The sequence below is a fragment of the Gymnoscopelus braueri genome, assembly GCF_963280865.1.
Source record: "Gymnoscopelus braueri genome assembly, chromosome: 2".
Classification (NCBI taxonomy): domain Eukaryota; kingdom Metazoa; phylum Chordata; class Actinopteri; order Myctophiformes; family Myctophidae; genus Gymnoscopelus; species Gymnoscopelus braueri.
This window is the reverse complement of record NC_137604.1, coordinates 4,095,114-4,123,112: the sequence shown is the minus strand read 5'-3', so window position 1 is coordinate 4,123,112 and position 27,999 is coordinate 4,095,114. Positions and strand designations below refer to the sequence as shown.

Sequence of the window (27,999 nt, the reverse complement as noted above, 5' to 3'; positions counted from 1 at the left end):
GTGGAGGTGAAGTCTAATCAGTCGTGGGTCTCAGTGTGTGAAGGTGACTTTGACCAGCAGGATGCAGAGGTGGTCTGTAGGGAGCTTGGCTGTGGGGCTCCTTCAGGACTCCAGGGGGCGCTCTATGAAGAAGTTGACACTCCAATGTGGACAACAGAGTTCCAGTGTGAAGGCAACGAGTCTGTTCTCCTGGACTGTGGAACCTCAAACTCAACTAGTAACACCAGCTCACCTAACAAGACTGTTGAACTCACCTGTTTGGGTAAAAGACAAGCTATTTTCTTGCTTTGGATGAATATTCTATAATACAAGTAATTGTATTGCATTAATGTTGACTCTATTGACTCTTTACAGTGATTGATAATGTCAGGTTGGTGGGAGGAATCAGTAACTGTACTGGTAAACTGGAGATGAAACACCAGGGAGAATGGAGGCCAGTGGATGGTGGGTTTCACTGGAACCTGAAGTCATCATCTGTAGTGTGTAGACAGCTGGACTGTGGCTCTGCTGTTTCAACAGAAAGGAGTTCTGGTTTTACACATCAGCCTGTATGGAGGATTACACCTTACTGTGCTGGTTCTGAGTCTTCACTGAGCGACTGTGTCATAATGGAGACTTTTGGTATCAAACGGAAAGGTTTGATTACAGGCAGACCCACAGTGATCTGTTCAGGTAATGAAAAACAATGACTTGAACAATGACAGCAACCTTTACAGTCACTCATTTAATCTGCCTGTATGTCTGTCTGTCCATCTGTCTGTCTATATTGCCCTCTCCATCTGTTTGTTTATGTCTAACTATCCATTCATCATTTTATCAGTTTGCATGTGTTCGTGTGTGCATACGCATGTGGATGCATTCCGCGCGCGCGCGCAGTGTGTGTGTGTGTGTGTGTGTGTGTGTGTGTGTGTGTGTGGTGGGGGGGGGGGGATCATGGGGGCTTTTAGTCTCCTATGAGTTATTTGGGCGGATCTGATGATGATAATGGTTAGTTTTTAGTTTGTTCTCCTTTCCCCTTTACTTAATTATGAATGTTTATTTTTATGTATTTATTATGTATTTGCATATGTATTTATTTATTTTACACTGAGTATATTGCTATTTGTCTTTCTCTGTGTGTGTTAAGGGTTCATTAAAAAAAACTTGCCTCTGATGTTTAGATTTCAAAATGCATCCATAATGGATTCAAATTTATATTCAATAGTGGATTCATAAAATGATCTTCTAAATTCTCTCTCTCTCTCTCTCTCTCTCTCTCTCTCCCTCTCTCCCCAGAGTCTGTGAGGTTGGTGAATGGGACTAGTGTGTGTTCAGGCAGAGTGGAGGTGAAGTCTAATCAGTCGTGGGTCTCAGTGTGTGAAGGTGACTTTGACCAGCAGGATGCAGAGGTGGTCTGTAGGGAGCTTGGCTGTGGGGCTCCTTCAGTCCTCCAGGGGGCGCTCTATGGAGAAGTAAACACTCCAATGTGGACCGAAGACTTCCAGTGTGAAGGTAACGAGTCTGTTCTCCTGGACTGTAGAACCTCAAACTCAACTAGAAACACCAGCTCACCTGACAAGACTGTTGAACTCACCTGCTCAGGTAGAATACAAATTATACTTTACGTTTAGGTTATCAGTTTATAATGAACATAATAGTTTAGTTTGTTTACGTTTAACTTTCTTGTCTCTACAGAGTCTGATGATGTAAGGTTGGTTGAAGGTACCAATAGCTGTACTGGTCTACTAGAGATGAAACATCAGGGAGAATGGAGACCAGTGGATGGGTGGTCTGCCTGGAACCTGAAGTCATCATCTGTAGTGTGTAGACAGCTGGACTGTGGCTCTGCTGTTTCAACAGAAAGGAGTTCTGGATCTACACATAATCCTACATGGAGGATTACGTCTTCCTGTGTTGGGTCTGAGTCTTCGCTGAGAGAGTGTGGAACACAGACCTCTGCTACTTCCTTGTACATACTGGAGGTGATCTGTTCAGGTAACAAGCTACTACTACTACTACAACAAAAACAGTAATATTTACAGTTTATTTTACAGCCACAGCCCTGGGTTCTGCACCCATCGCGACTGAACCCCAGGAGGTTTAGAACTAAATAGTAATGTGTTTGTGTATTTTTACTGTATATATTGTCCTGTGGGGATGTAACAATATTGTCATTATCGTGATATCACAATAACACATATATCTCAAGATTATTGTGGGTCTGTGACGTTAACTATCATCGGTATTCAGGTAGAACATTTTATTGTTTAGTTTGAACATCAGTAATGAGAGTGAAAAAGCCTTTACTTTGCAGTGAGTAATTTGTAAAGTCTGATTGTAAATTCCGCTGACAATCATCAGCCTATCAAAGTGTACGACTTGAAATGTACTCTCTCTCTCTCTCTCTCTCTCTCTCTCTTCCCCCCCCCCCCCCCCCCCACCCCACAGAGTCAGTGAGGTTGGTGAATGGGACTAGTGTGTGTTCAGGCAGAGTGGAGGTGAAGTCTAATCAGTCGTGGCTCTCAGTGTATGAAGGTGACTTTGACCAGCAGGATGCAGAGGTGGTCTGTAGGGAGCTTGGCTGTGGGGCTCCTTCAGTCCTCCAGGGGGCGCTCTATGGAGAAGTGAACACTTCAATGTGGACCAAAGAGTTCCAGTGTGAAGGCAACGAGTCTGTTCTCCTGGACTGTGGAACCTCAGACTCAACTAGAAACACCAGCTCACCTAACAAGACTGTTGAACTCACTTGCTTAGGTAAAAATACTATATATATACTATATATAAACTATATTTTTGGTTTGGATGATCATTTTCAAATGACATTAATGTTACTTTTTTCTTTAATGTTTACTCTCTTGTCTCTGTACAGAGTCTGCTGACGTCAGGTTGGTGGGAGGAATAAGTAACTGTATTGGTATACTGGAGATGAAACACCAGGGACAGTGGAGACCAGTGGATGGTTGGTCTGACTGGAACCTGAAGTCATCATCTGTAGTGTGTAGACAGCTGGACTGTGGCTCTGCTTTTTCAAGAAAGTGGAATTCTGGTTTTACACGTGAACCTGTTTGGTGGATTTCATCTTCCTGTGTTGGGTCTGAGTCTTCACTCAGAGAGTGTGGAACAAAGGTTTCTGGTAATTCCACTGCCAGACTGGAGGTGATCTGTTCAGGTAAAACAGTGACTTCCTCAATGGCATATATACATTGTTATCTATCTATCTATCTATCTATCTATCTATCTATCTATCTATCTATCTATCTATCTATCTATCTATCTGCCTAATGTACGTTGTTTGCACATTCACTTCACTTTTAGGATAAATGAGCACCTAAATACATGTTCTACTTTCATTACATTTGACAAATAACTTGATTTGGAATGTGATTTAATTTTTAAAAGACAAAGGTACTCATGATTCTTAATAAATGAGCTGATTATTGCAGATCTTGACCTGAGTCTTTATGTTGTCAAGATTTTCCAGTTTAGAATCAGACACAATGAGTCATCTGTCTATTTAGAGCCAATGATGTTTATAATGAACTTATTTCCAATCTTTTGATCTTTCTCTCATTTGACCTTATTGTCATTTTCTCTCTCTGTTTATAAATCTGTTGTTTCAGTCAATCACCTCATCTGTCTTGTTACAGATCTGCCGTTTAATCCAAACATCACCTTCTTCTCCTCCTCCATGAACGGGGTTTCTGAGGGCCAGCATCAGGGGCCACAGGTGATGGAGGGTTACAGCTTCTCCATCAGCTGCTCTATCCAGCCACAGTACCCAGGAGGCTCCTTCCACCTCACCTTCACTGGATCCAACACAACACACAACTACACCCAGCCAGCTGTCAATCACTCTGCCAACTTCCTGTTTCCTGTTGCAAACCACACCCACCAAGGGAACTACAGCTGTATTTATCACATCAATGTTTACTCAAATGACTTCTACAATAAGAGCCAGTTCCTCTCTGTCACTGTCACAGGTAACCAGAATTACATTGACTTTTCAAGACACAATATGAAACTGAATCAAGCAAAAATACATAAAGCAGGATTGAATATGACATAAATTAAGAAATGTTAAATAATTACCTCAAATACACTTTTTAATGAGAGTTGATCTTTACTTATGTTGTAAAATATTGTCTCTCACAGCTTCTCATCTGACATCTAACATCCTCAAAGTTACATTCGTAATGCTGCTGCTGTTGGTGGTGATAAGCTATGTCCTCTATCGTGTCTGGAAGGTAATGTATACGTCTTTATTCAATCTTTATTCATCTTCATTCAATACCAGACCAGAATATAAATTAAGTAGTTCCACTGTTTGTATTGAAGAGAACCTGATCTGATCCAGTAAGATCAAGTTGTGTGCTGCTGTGTTTCTCCAGGCCACCAGAGGGCGGAGAGCAGGAGTGGAGACCAGAGTTTATTATAATGTAGGACGGGAGAACGTTGAAATGGTTTATTACAACACTGTTGGTTCCGATGCTGAAGCTGGACCCAGTGAAGAGACAGAATACCACCAGTATGAAGAGATAAACCTCCAAGGAAGGTCTGAAGCTGGACCCAGTGAAGAGACAGAATACGACCAGTATGACGACATAGATCTACCAGGAGGGTCTGAAGCTCGACCCAGTGAAGAGACAGAATACGACCAGTATGACGACATAGATCTACCAGGAGGGTCTGAAGCTGGACCCAGTGAAGAGACAGAATACCACGAGTATGACGACATAGATCTGCCAGGAGGGTCTGAAGCTGGACCCAGTGAAGAGACAGAATACGACCAGTATGACGACATAGATCTACCAGGAGGGTCTGAAGCTGGACCCAGTGAAGAGACAGAATACGACCAGTATGACGACATAGATCTACCAGGAGGGTCTGAAGCTGGACCCAGTGAAGAGACAGAATACCATGAGTATGACAGAATACCACGAGTATGACGACATAGATCTGCCAGGAGGGTCTGAAGCTGGACCCAGTGAAGAGACAGAATACCACGAGTATGACGACATAGATCTACCAGGAGGGTCTGAAGCTGGACCCAGTGGAGAACCAGGACACCACGTGTATGAGGTGGATCTCTAAGGAGTTCATGTCACATCCATCACATAACTGTCCATCACCTCAGTCAAGGTTTGAACATTTACACTGAACTGTAAATGTACCAGAAAGACCAAGTGAGGTTTAGAAGAGGAAGATAAAGTCTTCAGTTAAAATATTCATGAGGATACAAGTCAGAAGACAATGACACCTACAGGGAACAAGAGCTCTGTGTTTGAAGATCAGATCACATTGGACCGTGTCTGTCTTCACCCTCATGGTGTTTCATCAAGTCATTATAACTATCAGTAATTAGTTATCAATAAATGCATCTATTGATCTTACTGTACACAATACATGTCAATGCAGCCCAGGTGTTTGTGTCATTGTTCATTGTTCATTAGTCATTCAGGTCATAGATTGATCATTGCTCATTAGTCATTCAGGTCATAGATTGATCATTGCTCATTAGTCATTCAGGTCATAGATTGATCATTGCTCATTTGTCATTCAGGTCATAGATTGTCACACAGTGAACCATCAGAATCTGAGCGACACAACTATTGATCTCATTACATTTGCTTCTATTGGCACAATAGAATGTGGAGATGTGTTAATAAATTATGTATATAGATTTCTTTATATAATTAACTTCTTACTTTTAGATGTTTAAGTATTACATGTTTTGAACACTGCTTTTGAGGATCTGTTAATAATAAGGTATTATTGTAATGTTATTGTTTTTTTGTTTCTTTAAATTTGTATCCCACGATTTCTGTAACCCATTTTTTCACCCAGTGCCAATTGCCTAAGCTTGTAATCCTGGGCGCTACTCTCTCTCTGCCAGCCTGAGTAGAGCCCCGAACTGAGCTCATGCTTCCTTCAATGCATGAGGAGTGAGCAGGCCGCTTCTTATCACCTGACAGGTGACATTTTATTGTTAATTACAATCATGCATTGTGTCTTTTTTATATTGGGAAACATTGCTGTTTGATTGGTGTTTTTAAACAAGGCTTGTTATGAACACTATATCTTAATGTTTTTATTGGATAACTTAAGGGGTGTTCCTGTGGCCAAGTTGCTATTTTGTGCCACCATCCTTATCCCTAAAACCATAGACATAAAGGTAGACACCTCCTTCGGCTCTGAGGAATTGGTATCTCGGGCGTCATTTTAGAGGAGGAAAGCTTCCACTTGTGTTACAGAAGGGGGCGTTTGGTAGGCCAATTAGAGGCAGGTGGGGGGCGGGTCTTTTCGTAAGAGGCAGCCGCACAGCAAAAGTCAGTTAGACACGCTGTGATTGGCCAGTAGTCAATGCGCTGTGATTGGCCAGTTGTCAACGTGCTGTGTTTGGCCAGTAGCCAAAACTGGCAGCCATTTTTTTTCAAGATGGCCGCCAACACTGTTTTTGCATTTCTGCATATCTTTTAATTAGTCACCAAAATAGCACTCCCATAGTATGTTTTTGAACATTTTCAAACAGGAGTTACCATGTATAACCATCTAAATTAAAACATTTCAAAAACACGCCATACAACTGTGCCTACAGTCAAACTCAAGGACAAACTCTCATGACTTCTTAACATGTATAAATGTTTTCCCATCTAGTTCTGTGTCTTTCTCTGTGACTCCAGCCACCTGCATGTCGTCTCTCACCGCATCCTTAAACCGCCACTTTGGCATTTGGCCTTTCGTCAGTGCCACCGTTTCCAAGCCGTACAGCATCATGGCTGGTCCCCCTACCGTCCTATACATCTTCCCTCTCACTGGTATCCTTCTGTTACAAATAACTCCTGCATACAGAAAAACATCACATGGATGCACCTGGGACATATCAGTGTTGTAGCCTGGGGTCGATGGGTGTTTCGGGTCTCAACATGGGTTCGGGTACGCAACATACACCCTCGCCGAGGTGACCCGGGCTGGGGTTTGTCAAGCGCCCTACTTAAATCCCAGTAGCTACCCACGGTCAGTCCTCTTAGGGCAAGACAGGGCCTCTCAGGCCGCTTATCAGGGGCTACTCTGCCAGGACTGGGGGAGAGCGGAGGATCTGGCATGTGGAGGGACTAGGCTCTGTGGATGGTCTCCTGGCCGGGCTCCTCCTTCGTCTCACCAGGTCCAGGACCTGAGCGTTGCACCAGACTCCCCTGTTCCAAACATTTCATTCTGGCGTGATGGTTTCTTGGGCCGTGGTGGTACTACAGGCTACCGTGGATTTGTTGGGCTCCTTCCTCACGGAAGACACAGGCTAGGGCGCTAACCCATATTGCTCCCGGATGCTGTCTACATTCCGGCTGTCAACCGTCTCTCCAGTGGTCACCAAACTATTCCTGGTTGTCACATAGTCTATTCCTATGAGCCACTATTTATAGAATAACACCGACACTGTCCTCCATCCGTTCCCTCAAAGTACTCCTTCCATTTTCTCAACACACTGTCTTCGGTTGCTAGAACATTTACAACCATCCTTCATCACCTTAACCTCTTGCTCATCCTTCCCATCTCACTACCTGTCTAGCCAATCGGTGCAGGTCCCTTTCTCCCTCCTTGGTGTCCAACCTTTCATACAACTTCTCATACTCTTTTCCTTAACCCTCACCACTTTTCTCTCCGCCTTACCCCTTATCTCTTTGTACTCCTCCCTACTTTCTTCATCTCTCTGGCTGCCTTTCTTATCTCCTCCCTGAGCTCCACAGAGCATTGTTCTTTCTTCATCTTCACACCTAACATCAGCTCCCAGTACCTACCACAGGACTCAAGCCATGCTACTCGATATGCTGAGTTGGCACCTTCACCGTAAATGGTAACTCCTATTTGAAAATGTTCAAAACATACTATGGGAGTGCTTTTTGGTGATTTGGTAATTTACCTCAAAGAATTATAGTCAAAATTATGCAGAAATGCAAAAACAGTCAAATTTTGGCAGCCATCTTGAAAGAAAAATGGCTGCCATCTTTGATTTATGACTGGCCCGGTGTCCTAAATCGAAGTGTGATCTCCAAAGATGATTTGTACCAAATTTCTCGCTTCACCATTTGAACAATTCTCCCAAAATATTGCTGTTAACTAGGCCACTCCCATTGCAACGCCCCCTTTTAGGCAAATAGCATGAGCACACCCACACACCTTCATATTCACATACTTGAGCAACATTTCAGCCTACTAGGACAAAAACTAGGAAGATTTGATCAACTGCTGGTGGCCATTTTGAAAAATGGCTGCCACGCCCACCAGGGTGAGAATTTGTGATGTCCCAATATCCAGTTTTGTTCCCAATATATCAATCAACACTTCTGCCAAATTTGGCGCTTTCTTCATAAAATTGAACGATTAGGCTGATTTCTCGTGCCACGCCGCCCCACTATTTATAGTATAGAATTATTATATTATATTATTATATTTATATATCCATTTATAGTATAGGATTATTATATTATATTATTATATTTACATATCCATTTATAGAATAGGATTATTATATTATATTATTATATTTATATATCCATTTATAGTATAGGATTATTATATTATATTATTATATTTATATATCCATTTATAGTATAGGATTATATTATATTATTATATTTACATATCCATTTATAGAATAGGATTATTATATTATATTATTATATTTATATATCCATTTATAGTATAGGATCATTATATTATATTATTTGTTGTTGTTTGTTGCCAGACCCAGAGGGTCGGCCTACATGAGGCTTTGTCCCTATTTCGTCCATATATGGGCATAGACTCAGGCTGACACGTCATGTGAAGTCCGGCTTAGCCGTGACGTAGTGCTCTGATCTTATAAAGTACTTATTCTGGGTCTGGCAGAGCCAGGTCTCCTGGTCTTGTTATATTTATATATCCATTTATAGTATAGGATTATTATATTATATTATTATATTTATATATCCATTTATAGTATAGGATTATTATATTATATTATTATATTTACATATCCATTTATAGTATAGGATTATTATATTATATTATTATATTTACATATCCATTTATAGTATAGGATTATTATATTATATTATTATATTTACATATCCATTTATAGTATAGGATTATTATATTATATTATTATATTTACATATCCATTTATAGTATAGGATTATTATATTATATTATTATATTTATATATCCATTTATGTATAGGATTATTATATTATATTATTATATTTATATATCCATTTATAGTATAGGATTATTGTCTCCACCAGGCCGAAAGGCATGGCCGAGACTATGTTTTGCACCCTGTCCGTCCATCCGTGTGTCCGTGTGTCCGTCGCCCCCTCCGTCTGTGGACAGCTAATCTCCGGCACTGTTGGCTTGATTGCAGTGAAACTGTGCACACACACTCCCTGGATGCCAGTCAGAACCTCTGCCCCAAAATGTTTCATAATATAAATTCAAAATGTACTTGATTAAAAGTACAAAAGTATTAGTATCAAACTGTACTTAAAGTACCAAAAGTAGAAAGTACTCATTATGCAGAATGTCCCATTTCACAAGTCTTCAAAATGTATTAAAAAATCTTTTGAAAATAGCTGATCTTGAGCTATTAGATCTGCTATTTTCAAATGGCCGAAATGTATATAAAGTGCGTTTATGTATGTTTTGTAATAATAATCTAAATTTACAAAGTATAGCCTACATGAATGACATATTATGATACCAATCACATCGCCATGAATGGGGTTTGTATATTAATTTATTTAACCCATACCGAGCAGTGCACAAGCAGTCATGTAGGATGCCACGTTAATAAGAGATTTGATCGTCGGGTTTATATCCTTAACCCAGCCAGGTTGTGTAGCCTACACAACTCTCTATGACATAACTCCATAACATAGGACAAGCTACTGTAAGTTTGTAGACCTCACTGTCCATGAAAAGATGGTCGGGGCTCCCGAAAATGCTCTTGCAGAAGCGCTCGTATATTTTGAAAATAGCAGATCTACAAGCTCACAACGTGAACTTGTAGATCTGCAAGCCAGATCTGCAAGCTTAACCGAATGACTGTTAAAGCAGTTTGTTTAAATTACTTTAGAAAATGTCATATTTTCACAGGGATTATTTATTAGTGTAAATATACACATTTTGGAGTGGATTATGTGTCCAGATACCTGTCAGACAATGCTGCTCTGCAGGTCTACAATGGAATAAAAGGGCGCAGCCAAAGTCAACAACTAGTCTCAACCAGATGTGAGATCTCAGCGTACGGTAGGATGAAGCCAACGTCAGGATATACTGATGACTGGCACACAACTTATCTAACCTTGGGTGGATGGAGGTTGTCAGGCAGAGGGTCAAATCAGCCTCAGGCTGCAGTTTTGACCTGTATTTATTTTTCAAGTTAATAAGGTATGTTTATAAGTAGTAGTCAATGCCATCTGTCTCTGCCTTGAAGGTAAATCCAAACTACATAGAATTAGTATTTACTAGTCCTTACCCGGTGATTGTTCCTCCATCACAGGTTCAGATCCTCAGACGGAACGCAACGGAAACAAGTCCACAAGGACTTTTTTGGTCGGACCTTTTAGACAAAAGTATTATAAATGTAACTGTGTTGTTTTACATTCTTTTGCCTAATAAAATTTTCAATCAATCAATCAAGAGCGTCCGTTCTCTGGGACAAGCCTGGGCTTAACCGTTACAGTATATAAGCTTAATAAAAGACGCTATAGAATATGAATCATTCATTTTATCCTGCAGGAGCGAGCGCTTCTCAGCACCAACCGTGGCCGACACATACAGAGACATAAATAAACTTATGCAGTCTTTGAATTAAAGTTTTAATATATATAAAATAAAATAAAAACAAGATTTGATGGGTCATTTTTGGCCAATTCTGACAGCACTACTAAGCGCGGACATTTGCAAAAGAATGCAAGTATTCCAAACAGAGAGGAGCGTTCGGAATACAGCGTTTATATGGTAAATTCCGATTGGTATATACCGATTCAAACAGTATATACCACCCCTCCAAACCCGAATGAAAATTCATTCCGATCAGGTTTTATATTTTATATAAAGTACAACTAGAAAAAGTGCTCCTTGGAGCACAGGTCTCCGCCAGGTCAGGTAGGTTATTGTGGCCTCCTGGTGGTGCTATAATAAGCCAATGTGAAAAGGGTGGCATTTCTTCTTAGGCCTTGCACGGGCAATCAGACACTGCATTCATGATTTGAGGCATTTTGTTCCAAAAAAATGTGTTTTGCTAAATTAGACCTGCTGGTGGCGCTATAACAGGCCAATGTGAAAAGGGTGGCATTTCTTCCTCTGCCTAGTGGAATGTGTGTACAAAATTTCACAGACATCGCACGTTGCGTTGATGATTTGAGGCATTCTTTTCAAATGGACCTATCCAGCAAACTTTGGAAGCCAATGTTAGCCAATTAGGATGGAATATGAAATATCAGACACTTCCATCTTGATCACATGACTTTAGAGATACTGTGTACCGATTTGCGTGATCTTTGGACAGAATCTGAAGGAATAATAGCAAAAGAAATGTTTTACAAAAGTCAGCCTCCTTGTGTCGCTCTAAAAGGCAGATGTGAAAAATGCATGGCAAAGGTTTTTCCTTGGCCTCTAGGTAGAGTGCGTGCAAAGTTTCACTCAGATCGGTGCAGTTATAAGTAAAAACACAAATCGGCCTGTTATAGCGCCACCATGAGGCTGATTTGAACATTTTCAAGTGGCATTTCTTCCTCGGCCTAGTGGGAATGTGCGTTCACAATTTCATGGAAATAGCATGCTGCATTGATGATTTGAGGCATTTTGTTCAAAACAAACCAATCCTGCAAACTTTGGAAGCCAATCTAAGCCAATCAGGATGGAATATGGAACATCGGACAGTTCCGTGTTGATCACATGACTATAGAGATACTGTGTACCGTTTTGCGTGATGTTTGGATAAAATCTGTAGGAGTAATATAAAAAAAATGGGTTTTGCACAAATCGGCCTCCTGGTGGCGCTATAAAAGGCCCATGTGAAAAGATTGAGGCAGGGGTTCTGAATTGGCATTCAGGGAGTGTGTGTGCAGTTTCGCAGTGACCGGGCCAACGGTGCCGGAGATTAGCTGCTCGCAGACACACGGACGGACGGACGGACAGGGGGCAAAACATAGTGCTCCTCGGAGCACAGGTCTCCGCCAGGTCAGGTACGTTATTCTGGCCTCCTGGTGGCGCTATAATAGGCCAATGTGAGGGTGCCATTTATTCTTAGGTCTTTCACGGCAATCAGACACTGCATTCATGATTCATAACCCATCACAATTACTACAGGACTGCCTAGCAGACATCAAATCTTGGATGAGCTCAAATTTTCTTAATTTAAACGACAGCAAGACAGAAATCATAATTTTCCTCCACCCGTCATCCTTGGTCCCCTTAGCATCTATAATCACTCATCTGTAAAAAATCTTGGTGTCACTCTAGATTCAGCACTCAAATTAGATAAACAGGTTAGCTCGGTCGTTAAAACCAGCTTCTTTCACCTCAGACTCCTAGCCAAGATCAAGCCCTATCTCTCGCAACATGACTTCGAGAGGGTCCTCCATGCTTTTATTTCGTCAAGACTGGATTATTGCAATTCTTTATATATAGGCATTGACCAATCATTGCTGAGGCGCCTGCAGTTGGTCAAAAACGCTGCTGCCCGTCTCCTCACTGGGACAAAGAAGCGTGACCACATCACTCCAGTTTTAGCCTCGCTCCATTGGCTCCCTGTCCGTTTTCGAATAGATTTTAAAATTTTAATGTTCGTTTTTAAAATTCGAAATGGGTTGGCACCCCCGTCCCTTGCCGATCTAATTTCTAATCATTCTCCACTCAGAGCCTTGAGGTCGGCTGACCAGCTACTGCTGGAGGTGCCGGCAACACCCACGAAAAAAACCAGGGGTGACCGGGCCTTTGCAGTGGCTGCCCCCAGGCTCTGGAATATTCTGCCCCTGCATATCAAAGCGGCCCAGTCGCTAGCTACCTTTAAATCTCAACTAAAGACTCATTTTTTCTCCCTGGCTTATAGCGCCATCTGATGTATCCCTGCCTCTCCATCGACTGGTGCTAATGGTTGATTTGTTTTTATTTGCACTTAATTTTTGTTTGCTACATCTGCTTATTTTGCATTGTTTGCTCTTTGTTGTGTGTTTTTATTACCTGTACAGCACTTTGTTTGATTCTGTCATGTGAAATGTGCTATATAAATAAACCTTGATTGATTGATTGATTGATTGATTTGAGGCATTTTGTTCCAAAAATGTGTTTTGCTAAATTAGACCTGCTGGTGGCGCTATAACAGGCCAATGTGAAAAGGGTGGCATTTCTTCCTCGGCCTAGTGGGAATGTGCGTGTGAAAATTCACGGAAATCGCAAGCTGCGTGCATAGTTTGAGGCTTTTTGTTCAAAACGGACCAATCCTGCAAACTTTGGAAGCCAACCATAGGCAATGAGGATGGAATATGGGAAATCGGACAGATCCGTGTTGATCACATGACTATAGAGATACTGTGTACCGATTTGCATGACGTTTGGATAAAATCTGTAGGAGTTATGTAAAAAAATGGGTTTTGCACAAATCGGCCTCCTGGTGGCACTATAACAGGCCCATGTGAAAAAATCGGGGCAGAGGTTCTGAATTGGCATCCAGGGAGTGTGTGTGCACAGTTTTGGAGCGACCGGGCCAACGGTGCCGGAGATTAGCTGCTAACACACAGACAGGACGGACGGACGGACGGACGGACACACACACGGACGGACGGTCAGGGGCGAAAACATACTCTCTCACCATGCCTTTCGGCCTGGCGGAGACAATAATAACAATAATAACACACACACAGAGGTAGTAAATACAAAGCAGTAGGTCTTTAATTCTGGTCTCATCCAGTAATCATCCCATATAGTTTAAATCTATAACTTAGATATTTACAACATCATTCAAGCCCTTCACAAAATACTCATTAAGCTCTTTGAAACAACAAATGTATTTACATTGTACAAAACATCTACATACGTAGATCATCCATACATTTAAACCCTGTTCCCACATCCACATTCAATCTCCCACCATAAACACCTTTATTTATTTATTTATTCGTCTTCATTTGTAATAAGTGTCTTTAGCCCGTCAATTGATGCTTTGCGTGACAAGTGTTGTGTTTTTTTTTAAATAATTTTATTATCTGCTGTGATAGAAATTGCCCAGTTTGGGACATATTATTAAACTTGACCTTGACCAACATGTCGCAACAACGTCAAAGTGTGGTGGAGGACCTTCTCAGAGGGTATGACGTTCCTCTGGAAGAATGAAGGGTCACAGAAGAAATGTTGCAGAAACCTTGTGTCTCCATGTTTTAACTTTCAGGGTTTTTTTGCTTTTTTTTTTTTGTAAATTAATGCCCTACTTTCGCAAAAAGTAGCGGAAATAGCTGATCTACAAGCTCACAACGCTGTGTGATATGACACGTTGTGAGCTGAAAGTCCCACTATAGGCCATAGCAGTGGCGGGCCACATATAGAAAACCCATTACTTTCCCCCATAGAGATTTCCGAAAATATTTTTTATATATAATTTTTTTTAAGCCTGGAACCAAGCCATCCAGGCTCCTGGTGAATCAGGACCATAACACATTTGATTCTGTGTCAAAACATATTCCAACATTTAATTATATGATATACTTTATTTGATAAAAACAGAATCAAATGTTTTTGGCAGGCCTTGTGGCTGATTTTACACTTGGTTGCATGCTGAAAATAGTCGATCTACAAGATCACAGCGCTGTGAGCTTGTAGATCTTCTATTTTCAGAGCGCAACCAAAAATAAAATGACTCATCTTTTAGTTCTACTGGATCTCTTCTCCACTCGTCCCTCCCTAACATTTTAGTCGACGAAATTGTCAATTTATTTAGTCTTAGTAGTTTTAGTCATCATAGCTTAGATTTCATTTAGTTTTCGTCAGTGAAAAAAAGGTCGTCGACGGAAAACTTTCAGATGAAGGACAACAGGACAATCTGATGGAATCAGACAGAGAGACAGAGAGACAGACAGACAGACAGACAGACAGACAGACAGACATTTACCTGTTGGCACGTGGGTGAACCGATGGAGGTCCTGGTAGAGAGAGAGAGAGAGGGAGAGAGAGATAGAGAGAGAGGGAGAGAGAGAGATGTAATTGCAGGTGAACTATTTCAAAATCTTTCAATCTTTCACAATTTGGAAATTCTACAAGCTCACAACGTGTCTCATCAAAGTATAAAAGGAGGAGTTCACCCACTTTCAACCTATCTTCATATAATTGGTCCTCACTAACGCTCATTATAATATGGTACCATTTCTGTCTACTCACTCTGTGTCTCAGAGGAGGGCTGTGGACTTCAAACTTTTTTTTAATTTGTATTGTATTTATGTATTAATGCAATTTATGTAAAAAAATATTTTTGTATAGGATTGGCCGTCTAGTCAGTAAGAATACTCTGAAGATTCTTGCAGGGGCCCTCATACAAGGTTATTACGATTATGCATGCTCCTCATGGTATCACAACACCTCCAAGGCCTTAAAAACAAGGCTCCAGACATCCCAAAACAAACTTGTAAGGCTACTTCTTGGCCTCAATCACAAAACCCATCTAACCCCTGCTCATTTTGCTAGGATTGGATGGCTTAGTACAGCAACTTGCTATGGGCCTGGTCTTCAAGATACACCACAACATTGGGATCCCCCTGTATTTGTCAAAATACTTCCAAAACGTTAATGAAGTCCACGATCATAACACCAGAGGCAGCTCCACGAATCATGTTCAACCCAGATTTGGCTCAACAAAGGGAATGAACTCGTTCTCATGCTAATGTGGAATGCCCTACCAAAAGGAGTAAAGGAGTGTAAAACCCTACTCACTTTCAAAACTGCCCTAAAGATACACCTTCAGGAGGCTGCAATTCAAAAATGGCCCCTGTCAAAGTCTTAACCTACCCCCCCCCCCATTTATTTTTCTTCTCTTGTACATTTATTTCTTCACTCTTCATACCAGTAACCTGTAAGCTGATTGTATGATATTCTGTATAGTAGTGTGTATATCTGTCTGTCTCTTATATGTCATCATGATTTGTGTGCATGGGGATCTCATCTTAAACAAGCTCAGTGCTTAATGAGTCTCACAGTTTAGTAGACCTTGTATTGTGAATGTGTACTTCCATGTACTGTGATTCTCATGTCTTACTAAATAAAGTACATCAATCAATCACAGACACAGACACACACAGACACACACACACTTTATCAGCAGCACCTGTAAGTCATGACTGTCAGGCAGAAACCTCTTATGTCCATGTTTTAAATTTGTGTTTTTTTGTGTGTAAATTAACACCCTACTTGATCACACTACCATGTCACACAGAAGCATCAAAAGTAGCAGATCTACAAGCTCGAAAACACGGCGCGAAGCGTTTTCGAGCTTGTAGATCTGCTACTTTTGAATTTCAATCCTGAAAAGTAACAGTTTTGGACTTAATGAGGTTTCCACCCAGAGAGAGTGTTTTTTGTTTGTTATGTTTTGTTTGTTTTGTTAAAACAAAACATATACAAAAAAAATCTCTATATTCTGATAGTAGGGGTCTTCAACATGGGGTCTGGGGACCCCTAGGGGATCCTCAGAGTTACTACAGGGGAGCCTGCACATCTCAGTGTGATACAGGCTGATAGCAACTAGTTTAAAAGAGAAAAAGAAAAGCTGCACTATACGTAACGTTCCTCTTCTACCGCGGTTTGGAACCAGGGTTTCCTGCTGAAGTGCTGAAATTGCTACCACTGAGCCAGAGCCTGCCTGCTTGCTCAGGGGAGAAATCGAATCTTCAGGTCAACATTCGTGTCAAACCAGAAACAGGATTGTGTCAAAGGTCATGTCTCACCTGGACACAGCATAATGGTCTCAATAGAAGGTGGAAAGTAAGTACATTTACTGAAGTACTGTGCTTAAGTATAATTGAGGTATTTGTACTTTACTTGAGTATTTCGAATTTCCAAAAGAAATAGGAACCAAACCTTTTTCGTGTCAAGGACCCCCAAAATGATATGCATTTGGCCGTGGACCCCCATCTCAAAATGTGTCGTTCCAGAGACCCCCAGAAGCAAAGATTTTAGTTTAAAATGTTAACACAAATTGCACAAACTTTCAAAAATAGCAGATCTACAAGCTCGTAGCCGCGCTATGAGCTTGTACAGTAGATCTGGTCTGTGGAATAATATGTCAATCTGGGGGTCAGGGTTCCCACACATTTTTACCAATGATTTTCCAAAACTTCTCCAAAACCTTTCCAGAATATTTAACCAAATTTCCAGGCCTAAATAACAATCATTCAGCGCAATAAAGGAGTCCTATGTGCAATGCCTAAAGACAGGCAGTGTAGCAAAAATAAAGCATAGAATGGTATAATTCCATTCCAAATTTCGTACCAAATTTACTAACTAACTACGCAACACTCTGCAGCATGTTGTAAGCTTGTAGATCTGTTCTTTTTTGTCACGTCCGGTATACATTAGGCTGCAATCACGCAGCCCGTTCGGAGAATTTTTTTACATATTTCGTGTTATATTCATGTTTTGGAAAACGTTTTTTATAAACAAAATCAATAGCCAAAAACAATGCATAGCCAAATATTTTTCCAGGATATTCCAGGACCCTTGATGAATTCCAAACCTTTTCCAGGACTGGAAAAAGTTTTTTATAATTTCAAAATATTTCCAGAAATTTCATGACCGTGGGGACCCTGGGGGGTCCTCGACATGAAAACTTTTGAGAGCCACTGGTTCTTTTTATTCATCTTAGCAGTAGTCCTAACAGGCAAACAAACCATAAACAGTTTTGTATTCATCTCACAGGAGGCCAAAGTCAAACTAGAAACAGTGCAGTGTTTTTTTTGTATTTATTATTTCTTGTATTTATTGTACTTTCAGTACACCCAACTTAAGCAACAAAACAAAATACTTTTTAATAGGCATAATATAATATAGGCAACATCACAAATACAAAAAGTGCTTTCTCTAATTTCAACAGTAGGTCTAACTAGACAAACAAACCATACTTATTTTAGATTATTAATGTTACAGAAACACTTTTTCACAGTTACTATGAGACAAAACAACCCCCAAGATAATATACAAACAAATACAGTGAAAATCCAAAAATATACAAACAACCTGAAACAACAAAAATAAATCTGTAAAGTAAAACATATCACACACACACACACACACACACACACACACACACACACACCAACGCCCCCTATTCTGGGGGTGGGGGGCTATGGTATTTACCACATATAGCTGCATCTACAAGCTTACAACGTGACTGTAGATTCAAGCAACTTTAGATGGTAACAGGATAGGTGGGCAGTGGGCACTAGGGACATCTGGGCACCTTGAGGTCAAATTGGCTATTTTGTCCAAAATGAAAAAAACAAAAACAAAAAAAGAAAGGTATTTGGAAAATGTTTTAAGGTACAGTAAAGTATACGATTAGAAGTATGATTATGCTTAAACATTCGACAATTAAGGTCTAATATTTCTACAAATTGCTACAAAACCTGTACACCAGTCATTTCGGGGCATAAACAAGAAGTTGAAGGATACAATTAAGTCTTATGATGTACCGTGCATGTTCACATCATGCATTCTTTACATTACTTAAGGCCATTTTTTAAAATATAAAACGTTCTTTTTTTACAAAATAGACAATTTAAATCTAGTGCCCACCTATCCTGAATCCCTTTAGATGCTATATGAATCTAAGTTGCAACAACGATAAACTCAACAATATTGCATCTGTATGTATTGTGTAAGCCAAGTGTACTGTTCCCCCCTTTCAGTACTCAAGTAAATGTACTTTTGTTTAGCACACTGCCTCTATACGTGTCACATTCAAGGAACAAACATTCTTTCCACACAGAATGCAGTACCACATAAATGACAAGTCTTTAACTTTCATATCAATATAGTTGAATTGAATATAAAGTGGTTTGTGCAAGTTTCAGTTCTGGCCATGCTGCCATCTAATACAGTATGTTGGTAAAACATTGGCCTGAGGCCAAACTTACTCGCTGACCTCTGATACAGGGCTTAAGTACAATTTTAGGTACTTTTACTTTTGAGTATTTCCACTTTCTTTATACTGTAAACATGAACAGCATTCTCCACTACATCTCAGAGGCAAATAGTGTACGTTCTACTCCAAGACAATTATTTGACAGCTTTAGTTACTAATTACTTAGGTTATACACGGTTTTCTTTATTAGTTCTTTATTGCTTACACAATTTGTGCCCCATTGAACTTGGTCACCGGAAGGGTGAATTGTCCATGTGGGACCACACCATATATGGTGTAGTGAGACACAGTAGCGACCCCACAAAAGATAATATATTATAATGTAATATTAGTCATATTAATAATAGCAATTATCATAATAATAACGTGCTCCCGCGGGGGAAGTTCGATTTCAGCTCAACCCAGCTGATGGCTGCCCACAAAGGGCGCGGAGCAGTTAGGGGTCAAGTGTCTTGCTCAGGGACACTTCGATCAGTCGTATTCTACTGGCCATCAGGCTTGGAATCGAACCTGGGACAACTGGGGACTCCTGCGCCCCCAGGCGGGCTCTCTCAACCATTCAGCTATGGGCCATAACTCGCTCCTTCAAGGGAGCTAGCTCTCTTGAAGGAGCGAGTTATGGCTTACTTACTTAGGCCCCGATAACTTAGGCGTTATCGGGGGTTGAAAATGCAGTAAAGTGAAACCCCTTCCAGAGTGGAAATCTTTGAAAACGCTGCGCCTCGCGCCTCCATGTGAACGGGCAAGACGGTGTTAGCCAGTGTTGCCAGATTCTGCGAGAGAAATAAGCAACCAGGTCTATGAAAACCCAAAAGAAAAGACTATAGGCTCCGGGCTATTTGAAAATAGCAGATCTACAAGCTCACAACGCAAGCTTGTAGATCTACTATTTTCAAAAAAGAACAAGTAAACTTGAGAAAAAAAAAAGGAGGTAATTTTGGAACATCTTTGAAACATTTTAACAACACAAATATTGTATGGGGTCCCTGGCACAACATATTTTCAGATGGGGGGGGGGGGGGGTCTGTGGACAAATGCATTTTAATTTGACATGAAGATGTTTAAGAACCACTGGTTTAAACAACATTAGGAAACACGCCCAAATAAGCAACTACACTTTAAAAACAAGCCCAACGTCGCTTATAATAAGCGGACATGGCAACCAAACTAACACGCGATAGGAAGTCAAGTAGCTCAGCTACCAGCTAGGAAAGAAAAGAAGGTTGACTAGTGATGTTGACAAACTCCAAACTCAGCTGGAACAGACATGAAGCAGACATACCGTTACCAATACATCGGTCTTCTGCGCTATCCAGTGGTGGACTCAACACTGTCTCCTCATTGGCTGTCCTTTAAGCCAATGGGGGAGTCCCCAATGCCTTCCCATAATCTGAACGGGCGCAAGACCTCCGGTCATAGAAGTCAGCGCAAAACTCTCTAATTTACAGTCGCCAACTTACAGTAGACACAAATTGTCATCCTGACCGGAGCGCCTCATTGAGGCTGCAGAATTTCTACTGGGATCGGGACAGGTGAACCCAGACGTGTTTCGGTGGTTTTCCTACAGGCAGAATGATGGGCTGTAACAGAGAGGTCCTCTGTTACTGATTTTTCCACATGAATATGTGATAACCTGAGTGAAGTATTGATTATTTGCGCAGTATATTTGCACTTTATATATCGGAAAGCCTCTTTGGGTTGATCACAGTGCTACTGGTGAGAGGCCTCGCTCTTTCGGGCTTTTATATGTTTGAGTTTAACTGCATTTGAATCGGTTATATTAAGAGATGTCTGATAATATCTGGGAGCCCCCCCAATATTATCTGACGATATTAACATCAAAACTACATAATCATAAATATCGGTATTGGTTTTTATTTATTATATATATATTTTATAAGATTTATTTTATATATATATATATATATTAGATATGTTGTTACCTGATCTTGGTGAAACAAAGCCTGCATATATCGGTCGATATCGGAAATTAAGAGTTGGGCAATATAGGTAAACCGGAGATTGGCAAAAAAGCCAATATGGGACATCCCTAGTTATATATTAAGTGGAAAAGGTGTACAGCTTGATGTAGACGATCTGAGGAAAGACCGGAGTTCAGAGTCCTGTGCTCTACACAAGCCAAAGGGGAGCTCTTGTTCCTCCCTGGAGGGCAGAGAACTGTTGAAGGTCTACCTCCGTGTCCGACCTCTGACCTCTACCGACCACGGAGAGGCCCAGGACTGTGTTAGCGTTGACTCTTCAGACACCGTGCATAAATCTCTGAGTCAAACTGAACAACGCTTCCAGTTCTCAAAAGGTATATATATACGATACCGTTTGAAGGAACTGTGAAGAACTCCGTTAAAGAGGTTCCAGATTCTCTGGTCTTCACATATGGAGTCTCTAATGCTAAGAAAACCTTCACTTTCCTAGGGGTCAGAGTGCGATGCAGGGGTGCTACCTCCATCTCTCAGACTGTTGTTCAGCAGTATGGAAGGCAAAGTTTTTGCTCCCGTGGGGGAAATTCAGGTTTCATCTCAACCCAGCTGATCTCTGCCCACAAGGGGCACGGAGCTGTGTCGAGGGTTAAGTGTCTTGCTCAAGGACACTTCAAACCGGTCATTCGACACATTGCTGGACGGGCCTGGAATCGAACCTGGGACCACTGGGGACTCCTGCTCCCTAAGGCAGCTATGCCGCCGCCATAAAACGTTGAATGAAATAAGGGGTAAAGGGTATAAGGGGATAAGGGGTTAAACACCAACCACAGGTTCAGACCCATCGATGAAGCTGCACTGGATCACAGGAAGTAGGTCACTGGTATTTACAGGAGAAACTGGAGGTCTTTCACCCATTTAATCCATGGGGAAGCATCTGTCATTTTAGATTTCTTTGGGATATTAAAGAAATAGCAGATATACAAGCTCATTGCACGGCACAGAGCGCCTTGCAATGAGCTTGTAGATCTGCTATTTCTTGAAAAGAATGTTGCAAATCTTTAAATATTTGAATATTTTTAAAGCGAACAGTCACAAAATATTTTACAAATGTTGATGATTTTTCAACAAAAGAAAATAGCAGATCTACAAGCTCATAGCACGGCAATGAGCTTGTAGATCTGCTATTTTTTTGAATAGCCTAAAGAAATCTAAAAATGACAGATTCTTTCCCGGTTAAAATGGGTTAATAATAAAGTTAAAAGAAACTGTGACAAAACAGCAAAACACTTTAAAGGTCCAGGCCCCAGCCAGCACACAGAGAGGTAGATTAAGGTCCAGGCCCCAGCCGGCACACAGAGAGACAGATTAAGGACCAGTTGAAGAAGCTTCCATCAGTTTCTACAAGAGGAAGAGGAGGCCAGCATCACTGCACTGTGAGGGATGAAGAGCAGCAGAAGAGTGGGATGATGAAGGAGAAGACTGAGTGTCTGAACAGAGACATATTAACCCTTTAAAAACACTATCCGAGCCATAGAGGAGGAGCTGAGAGCTGAACACATGTCATTCCTGCAGAACTACAAGACCACAATGGAAAGAGTCCAGTTCACACTGCAGGACCCACAAGCTGGTCTCAGGAGCGCTGATAGACGTGACCAAACACCTGAGCAACCTGACCTTCAGAGTGTGGAACAAGATGAAGGACATTGTCTCCTACACAAGCTCCGCGACGCGTTGTGAGCTTGTAGATCTGCTATTTTCAAACATTTTAGTACTTTTACTTTTGGTACTTTAAGTACATTTTGTACAATACTTTTGTACTTTTACTCAAGTAAATTTTTATTTGCAACAGAGTATTTCTATATTGCAGTATTGATACTTTTACTTAAGTAAAATATCTGCGTACTTTTTCCACCACTGCCAAATGCACCCCGTCTGATGATCTGACCCGTATGAGATGTGGAGAAAGACAGACAGCTTCCCGACAACCCAGAAAGGTTTGACTACTGGCCCTTTGTCCTGGGTTCTGACTACTGGCCCTTTGTCCTGGGTTCTGACTACTGGCCCTTTGTCCTGGGTTCTGAGGGCCCAGAGGTTTGACTACTAGCCCCTTTGTCCTGGGTTCTGAGGGCTTTAACTCAGGGACTCGCAGCTGAGGTGGGAGACAATTCAGCAAATAATCATAGTTGAACTGGGGACCACCCAGCCTGACAAGTATAGGAGTTGAGGCGTCACCTCGTTTGCCATAATTGTGTTTGTATTTATTCATAAACTGTGTTTAAGCGCACGCAGGACTATTGTATTTCTTTTGGTCTGCTCTTAGTCTGCTAAAATGTGTCGTGCTGCTTGTTAGAAGTTGTGTCATATGTTATTCCCATATCCATATACTTTTAAATTTTACTTTTTTTACTATTTATTTTACTTTATTTATATATTTTATGCTCCAATTGCTGTTCAGCACTTTGTAACTCCTGTTTTAAAAAGTGCTAAAAAAATAAATAAAGTTACTATTATTACTACGTTTAGTTTGACTCCGTTCCACATTTAAATATTGTGAAAATAGCTCTATAGATCGTCTATTTTCCAAATTTCTGCCTGCCTCTTAGGTAAATATAGGTTTGACAGTTTGGCCAATGTTTGACCATGTTTTTATTGTGTAGTTTCCCTGACTTAACCTCAGAGGTGTGCGTGTTCCCTCTGGCCTCAGTGGCTATGCAGGCCTGTGATAAGGAAAGCCTAACGAAGTTGTTCAGTATACTCAGGCCTGCCACTTTTAAAGAGTAAGCAAGCCTCTGCCCGATTATCTTTTTCTGTCCTAAAAGTGTATTTTAGACATGAGGTGGGGGGCTCAGAGTGTTCCCACTAAGGAAAGTAAGCTTTCAACATCTTAAATCCATCTTTGTTTTGGTGAGTAGCTAAAGTGTATTTATTTATTTTTTACTACAGACGAGAGGCTGCGCTACAGCGGGTTTGTGGGCAACGGATCGAAAGTAACATAGCGTTAAGGAGAACTCCTTCTAACGCTATGGATCAGGGCTAACCCTATCCCAGGGTTTCTCAAAGTGGGTGCAGTGACACAAGTCCAGGGGTGCCTCAGAATACTATGATAATATTTGGAATTTAACAATATCACTTCAGTTTGACCACTTAGACCCTAACCCTCTATACTTAGTGAAACAGGCCTGCATTCTTTCTGCACACTTGTTATTCCCCAAAAGATGCCATCCTCCAGCAGAGCCGACAGACGACCCCCCATCACCCCGGACAGAGCCTTCGACATGTGGCAGGACCATATGGAGATGGGCAGTACCGTGGACCTCTGCGTGGTGTCTCATCATGGCCATGGACCCCCACTACTGTCTCATCATGGGCATGGACCCCCACTATTGTCTCATCATGGCCATGGACCCCCACTATTGTCTCATCATGGGCATGGACCCCCACTATTGTCTCATCATGGGCATGGACCCCCACTATTGTCTCATCATGGGCATGGACCCCCACTATTGTCTCATCATGGGCATGGACCCCCACTATTGTCTCATCATGGCCATGGACCCCCACTATTGTCTCATCATGGGCATGGACCCCCACTATTGTCTCATCATGGCCATGGACCCCCACTATTGTCTCATCATGGCCATGGACCCCCACTATTGTCTCATCATGGCCATGGACCCCCACTATTGTCTCATCATGGCCCGGGCAGAGACTGGACAGCACTTCTGGACAGACGAGAACAACTCCTCCGTTGACAGCGTACCCCTCAGCCCAGGCAGCAGCAGCAGCAGCTGTGGTGGTGGTGGACCCCACTCAACAACGTCTGATGTGGACAGTGGTGCGACCCTCAGTCCAGCCAGTTCGCTCTCGGACACGGCTGGAGGAGTTGTTCCTGGACGCCGCCGACCTGCTGACCTCCACTACTTCTGCCGCTTCTGCAAGCGCAGCGGAGAGACGGACGAAATATTCCAGTCCCACTGACGGAGGTCAGAGGACGGGAGAGTGACCTGCCCCATCCTCAGAAAGTACACCTGTCCCATGTGTCAGGCCACAGGTGGTGGAAAGTAACTAGGTACATTTACTCAAGTACTGTACTTAAGTACAATTTTGAGGTATTTGTACTTCACTTGAGTATTTCCAAGTTCCAATACTTTTACTTCTACTCCGCTACATCTCAGAGGCAAATATTGTACTTTTACTCCACTACATTTATATTTTTATTTTTTTTAATTATTTTTTTTAGGTTTAAATATTTTACTGATGAGTTTTTTTTTTACAACTCTTCAGAGTACAGGAGGATTCTGCCTAAGGACGGCCCACACTTAGAGCCACTGTCAGAGGAACCAGCGAACAAGCAGCCACACTCTCACAGAGTTCCAGAATGCAGGTCAGTATTGAGTCAACAAGGTATTTTTTGTAATAACAAAAAACCTTGTAATTAGTGAAGCTATCTACAGTATAGTGTTGTTTATAACCAAGCACCAAACCACTGCACCTCCTTGTGTGGAATAGTTCATCCATATGGAAATTGTCATTATCGATTAACCCCCTGTTGAAAGGCAGTCTATTTTTCCTCATAACACAGCAGTGTGACAGTAAAGGCTTTCTCCTTAAACAATATCCACTACAATTATTTGAAAACTTTAGTTACTAGTTACTTTTCAGATATAAATTATGATATTATGAAACATACATTAACCACTTCAGCCCTATTTTATGCCTAGGCTATTTGAAAATAGCCGATCTACAAGCTCACAACGGGTCGCATCGAAGAAGCACAAGCTGGTCCCATCAGCCACCAACAAACTGCAGGAGAAGATGTGCTCCAGTCATGACACGCTGATGGAGGTGTTCTGTTCGCACAGACCTCCAGTGTATCTGCTATCTGTGCCTCATGGATGAACATAAGGGCCATGATGACACGGCGTCAGCTGCTGCAGAGAAGACCGAGAAAACAGAAGCAGCTGGTGAGAAAGTCCAGCAGAAGATCCAGGAGAAAAAGAAGGAGTTGAAAGACCTGAGACAGGTCATGGAGGCCCTGAACAGTTCTGCAGAAGCAGCAGCAGTGGAGGCCAGTGACAGGATCTTCAGTGAGATGATGGTCTCCATTGAGAGAAGACGCAGTGAGCTTAAAGAAGTGATCAGAGGGTCTGTCTGAACGTTGTTACTGGTAAGTAGAGTGGAGTGATACAGGGGTTTGTATAGCAGTCTGTTATAAAGAAATCAGCAGACAAACCCACTTTGGATCTAATGATAAATCCTGGTGTTTACTGTGCTCTGAAAAAATAAATACCGTTTCAAACACAACAATGTTGACACTAAATTTGTGTCACGAAAATCACGAAACATGATAACATGCTAAATGCATGTGCTAGAGAAAGGCTGATGTCCTGACCAAGGTTATTATAGTTAATGAAACCATTTTAAAAATCATTTTCGTTGACTTAAATAAATAACGAGTAAAAAAAAAGAAAACATAAATAACTGAAACTGTATTGTGTGTTTACAAAAATGTACCTTGTGTGTAACTAAAACTAACTGAAATTATAGACAAAATGCCCTCATTATTATTATTTTTCTCAATTTATAAGCTTTTTGAGATGATATGAAATCTTGATATATTTATTTCGCTGTACCAGCTTTATACCAGCTGTCGGCACCACCGTTTTTATTACTCACTAGCCTACACTTACTCTGGCCCTTTTCTATCCTGCACCTGACAAATAACCCAAATATAACAAACTAAAACTAACACTAAAACTAATAAAAAAACAAATAAAAAGATTAGCATAAAATAAAAACAAATCCACTTTAACTAAAGTCAAAACAAACTAAAATGAAAAATCCAGAACTTTTACTACCATGGTCATGACCAATTTATCGTATTTTTGCAGGAGAGTCAGAAACGGTTGTGGTGAGCGATAAGCAACAAGCCCTCATATGTGTTGTTATGTCAATTGAGGGTCCTTGGAGGGGCTCCAGGGGTCCCCAGCTAAAGTACTTAATATAGCATCACAATAATTTTAACCACTTGTATCCATTTATATGTTGGCTATTCAAACATAGCAGATCTACAAGCTCACAGCACGTCACTTCGTTGAGTTTTGAATGTAACTCTTCTGGGGGTCCCTGGCACAAAACATTTTCAGATGGGGGTCCAAGGCCAAAAAAAAACTTAAATTTAGGGGTCCTTGACATGAAAAAGTGTGAGAAGCACTGCTCTGGTAAATGACAAAGGCTGTGAGTACATGCTTGGTTGTCTGTCTACCAAAGAAAAAACACCATAACAGCAAAAAGGTATCCAGTGGGCTAATTAGTGACGCGCATGAATGGATTAACGAGATTCCCACTGTCCCTACCTGCTATCTAGTGAAACCACAGCCAAGGGAACGGGCTTGGCAGAATCAGCGGGGAAAGAAGACCCTGTTGAGCTTGACTCTAGTCTGGCACTGTGAAGAGACATGAGAGGTGTACAATAAGTGGAAGGCTCGCAGCCTCGCGCACGCGGCGCCGCCGTTGAAATACCACTACTCTTATCGTATCGGGCGGGGAGGCGAGCCCCCAGCGGGCTCTCGCTTCTGGCGGTAAGCGGCCGCACTCGCGGCGCGCGACCCGCTCCGGGGAAAGGTTTACTTACAGTACTCAAGTAAATGTACTTAGTTACTGTCCACTGCACAGTAGGGTGCCCTGGTCAGAGGAAGCAGTTCAGGGTGCTGCAGTAGGGTGCCCCGGTCAGAGGAAGCAGTTCAGGGTGCTGCAGTAGGGTGCCCTGGTCAGAGAGGAAGCAGTTCAGGGTGCTGCAGTAGGGTGCCCTGGTCAGAGAGGAAGCAGTTCAGGGTGCTGCAGCAGCACCTACAGATGCTCACCACCAAGACGTAGACGTAGGAGAGGTCCTTGAGTGAGACAGAGAACACAGATAGA

The 27,999-nt window shown here is 41.6% G+C and overlaps 2 protein-coding genes across 3 annotated transcripts in view; one reads left to right on the top strand and one right to left on the bottom strand.

The window, feature by feature from the left end:
- The window catches only part of LOC308104554 (scavenger receptor cysteine-rich type 1 protein M130-like), a gene marked incomplete at its 3' end in the record, with an annotated part of 5,506 nt that extends 554 nt beyond the window's left edge, over positions 1-4,952 (top strand). The window contains exons 2-11 of the mRNA XM_080454997.1: positions 1-262; positions 355-672; positions 1,276-1,581; positions 1,675-1,796; positions 2,586-2,733; positions 2,849-3,148; positions 3,627-3,959; positions 4,132-4,223; positions 4,368-4,861; positions 4,943-4,952. The exon at positions 1-262 is cut by the window's left edge and continues 80 nt beyond it. Of these exons, the coding sequence (XP_080311123.1) occupies positions 145-262; positions 355-672; positions 1,276-1,581; positions 1,675-1,796; positions 2,586-2,733; positions 2,849-3,148; positions 3,627-3,959; positions 4,132-4,223; positions 4,368-4,861; positions 4,943-4,952 (2,241 nt within the window). The 5' untranslated portion in view covers positions 1-144. The remainder of the gene's footprint in view (positions 263-354; positions 673-1,275; positions 1,582-1,674; positions 1,797-2,585; positions 2,734-2,848; positions 3,149-3,626; positions 3,960-4,131; positions 4,224-4,367; positions 4,862-4,942) is intronic.
- galnt7 (UDP-N-acetyl-alpha-D-galactosamine: polypeptide N-acetylgalactosaminyltransferase 7) overlaps positions 1-27,999 on the bottom strand; it is a 550,610-nt gene that overhangs the window by 271,276 nt on the left and 251,335 nt on the right. The window lies entirely within an intron of this gene.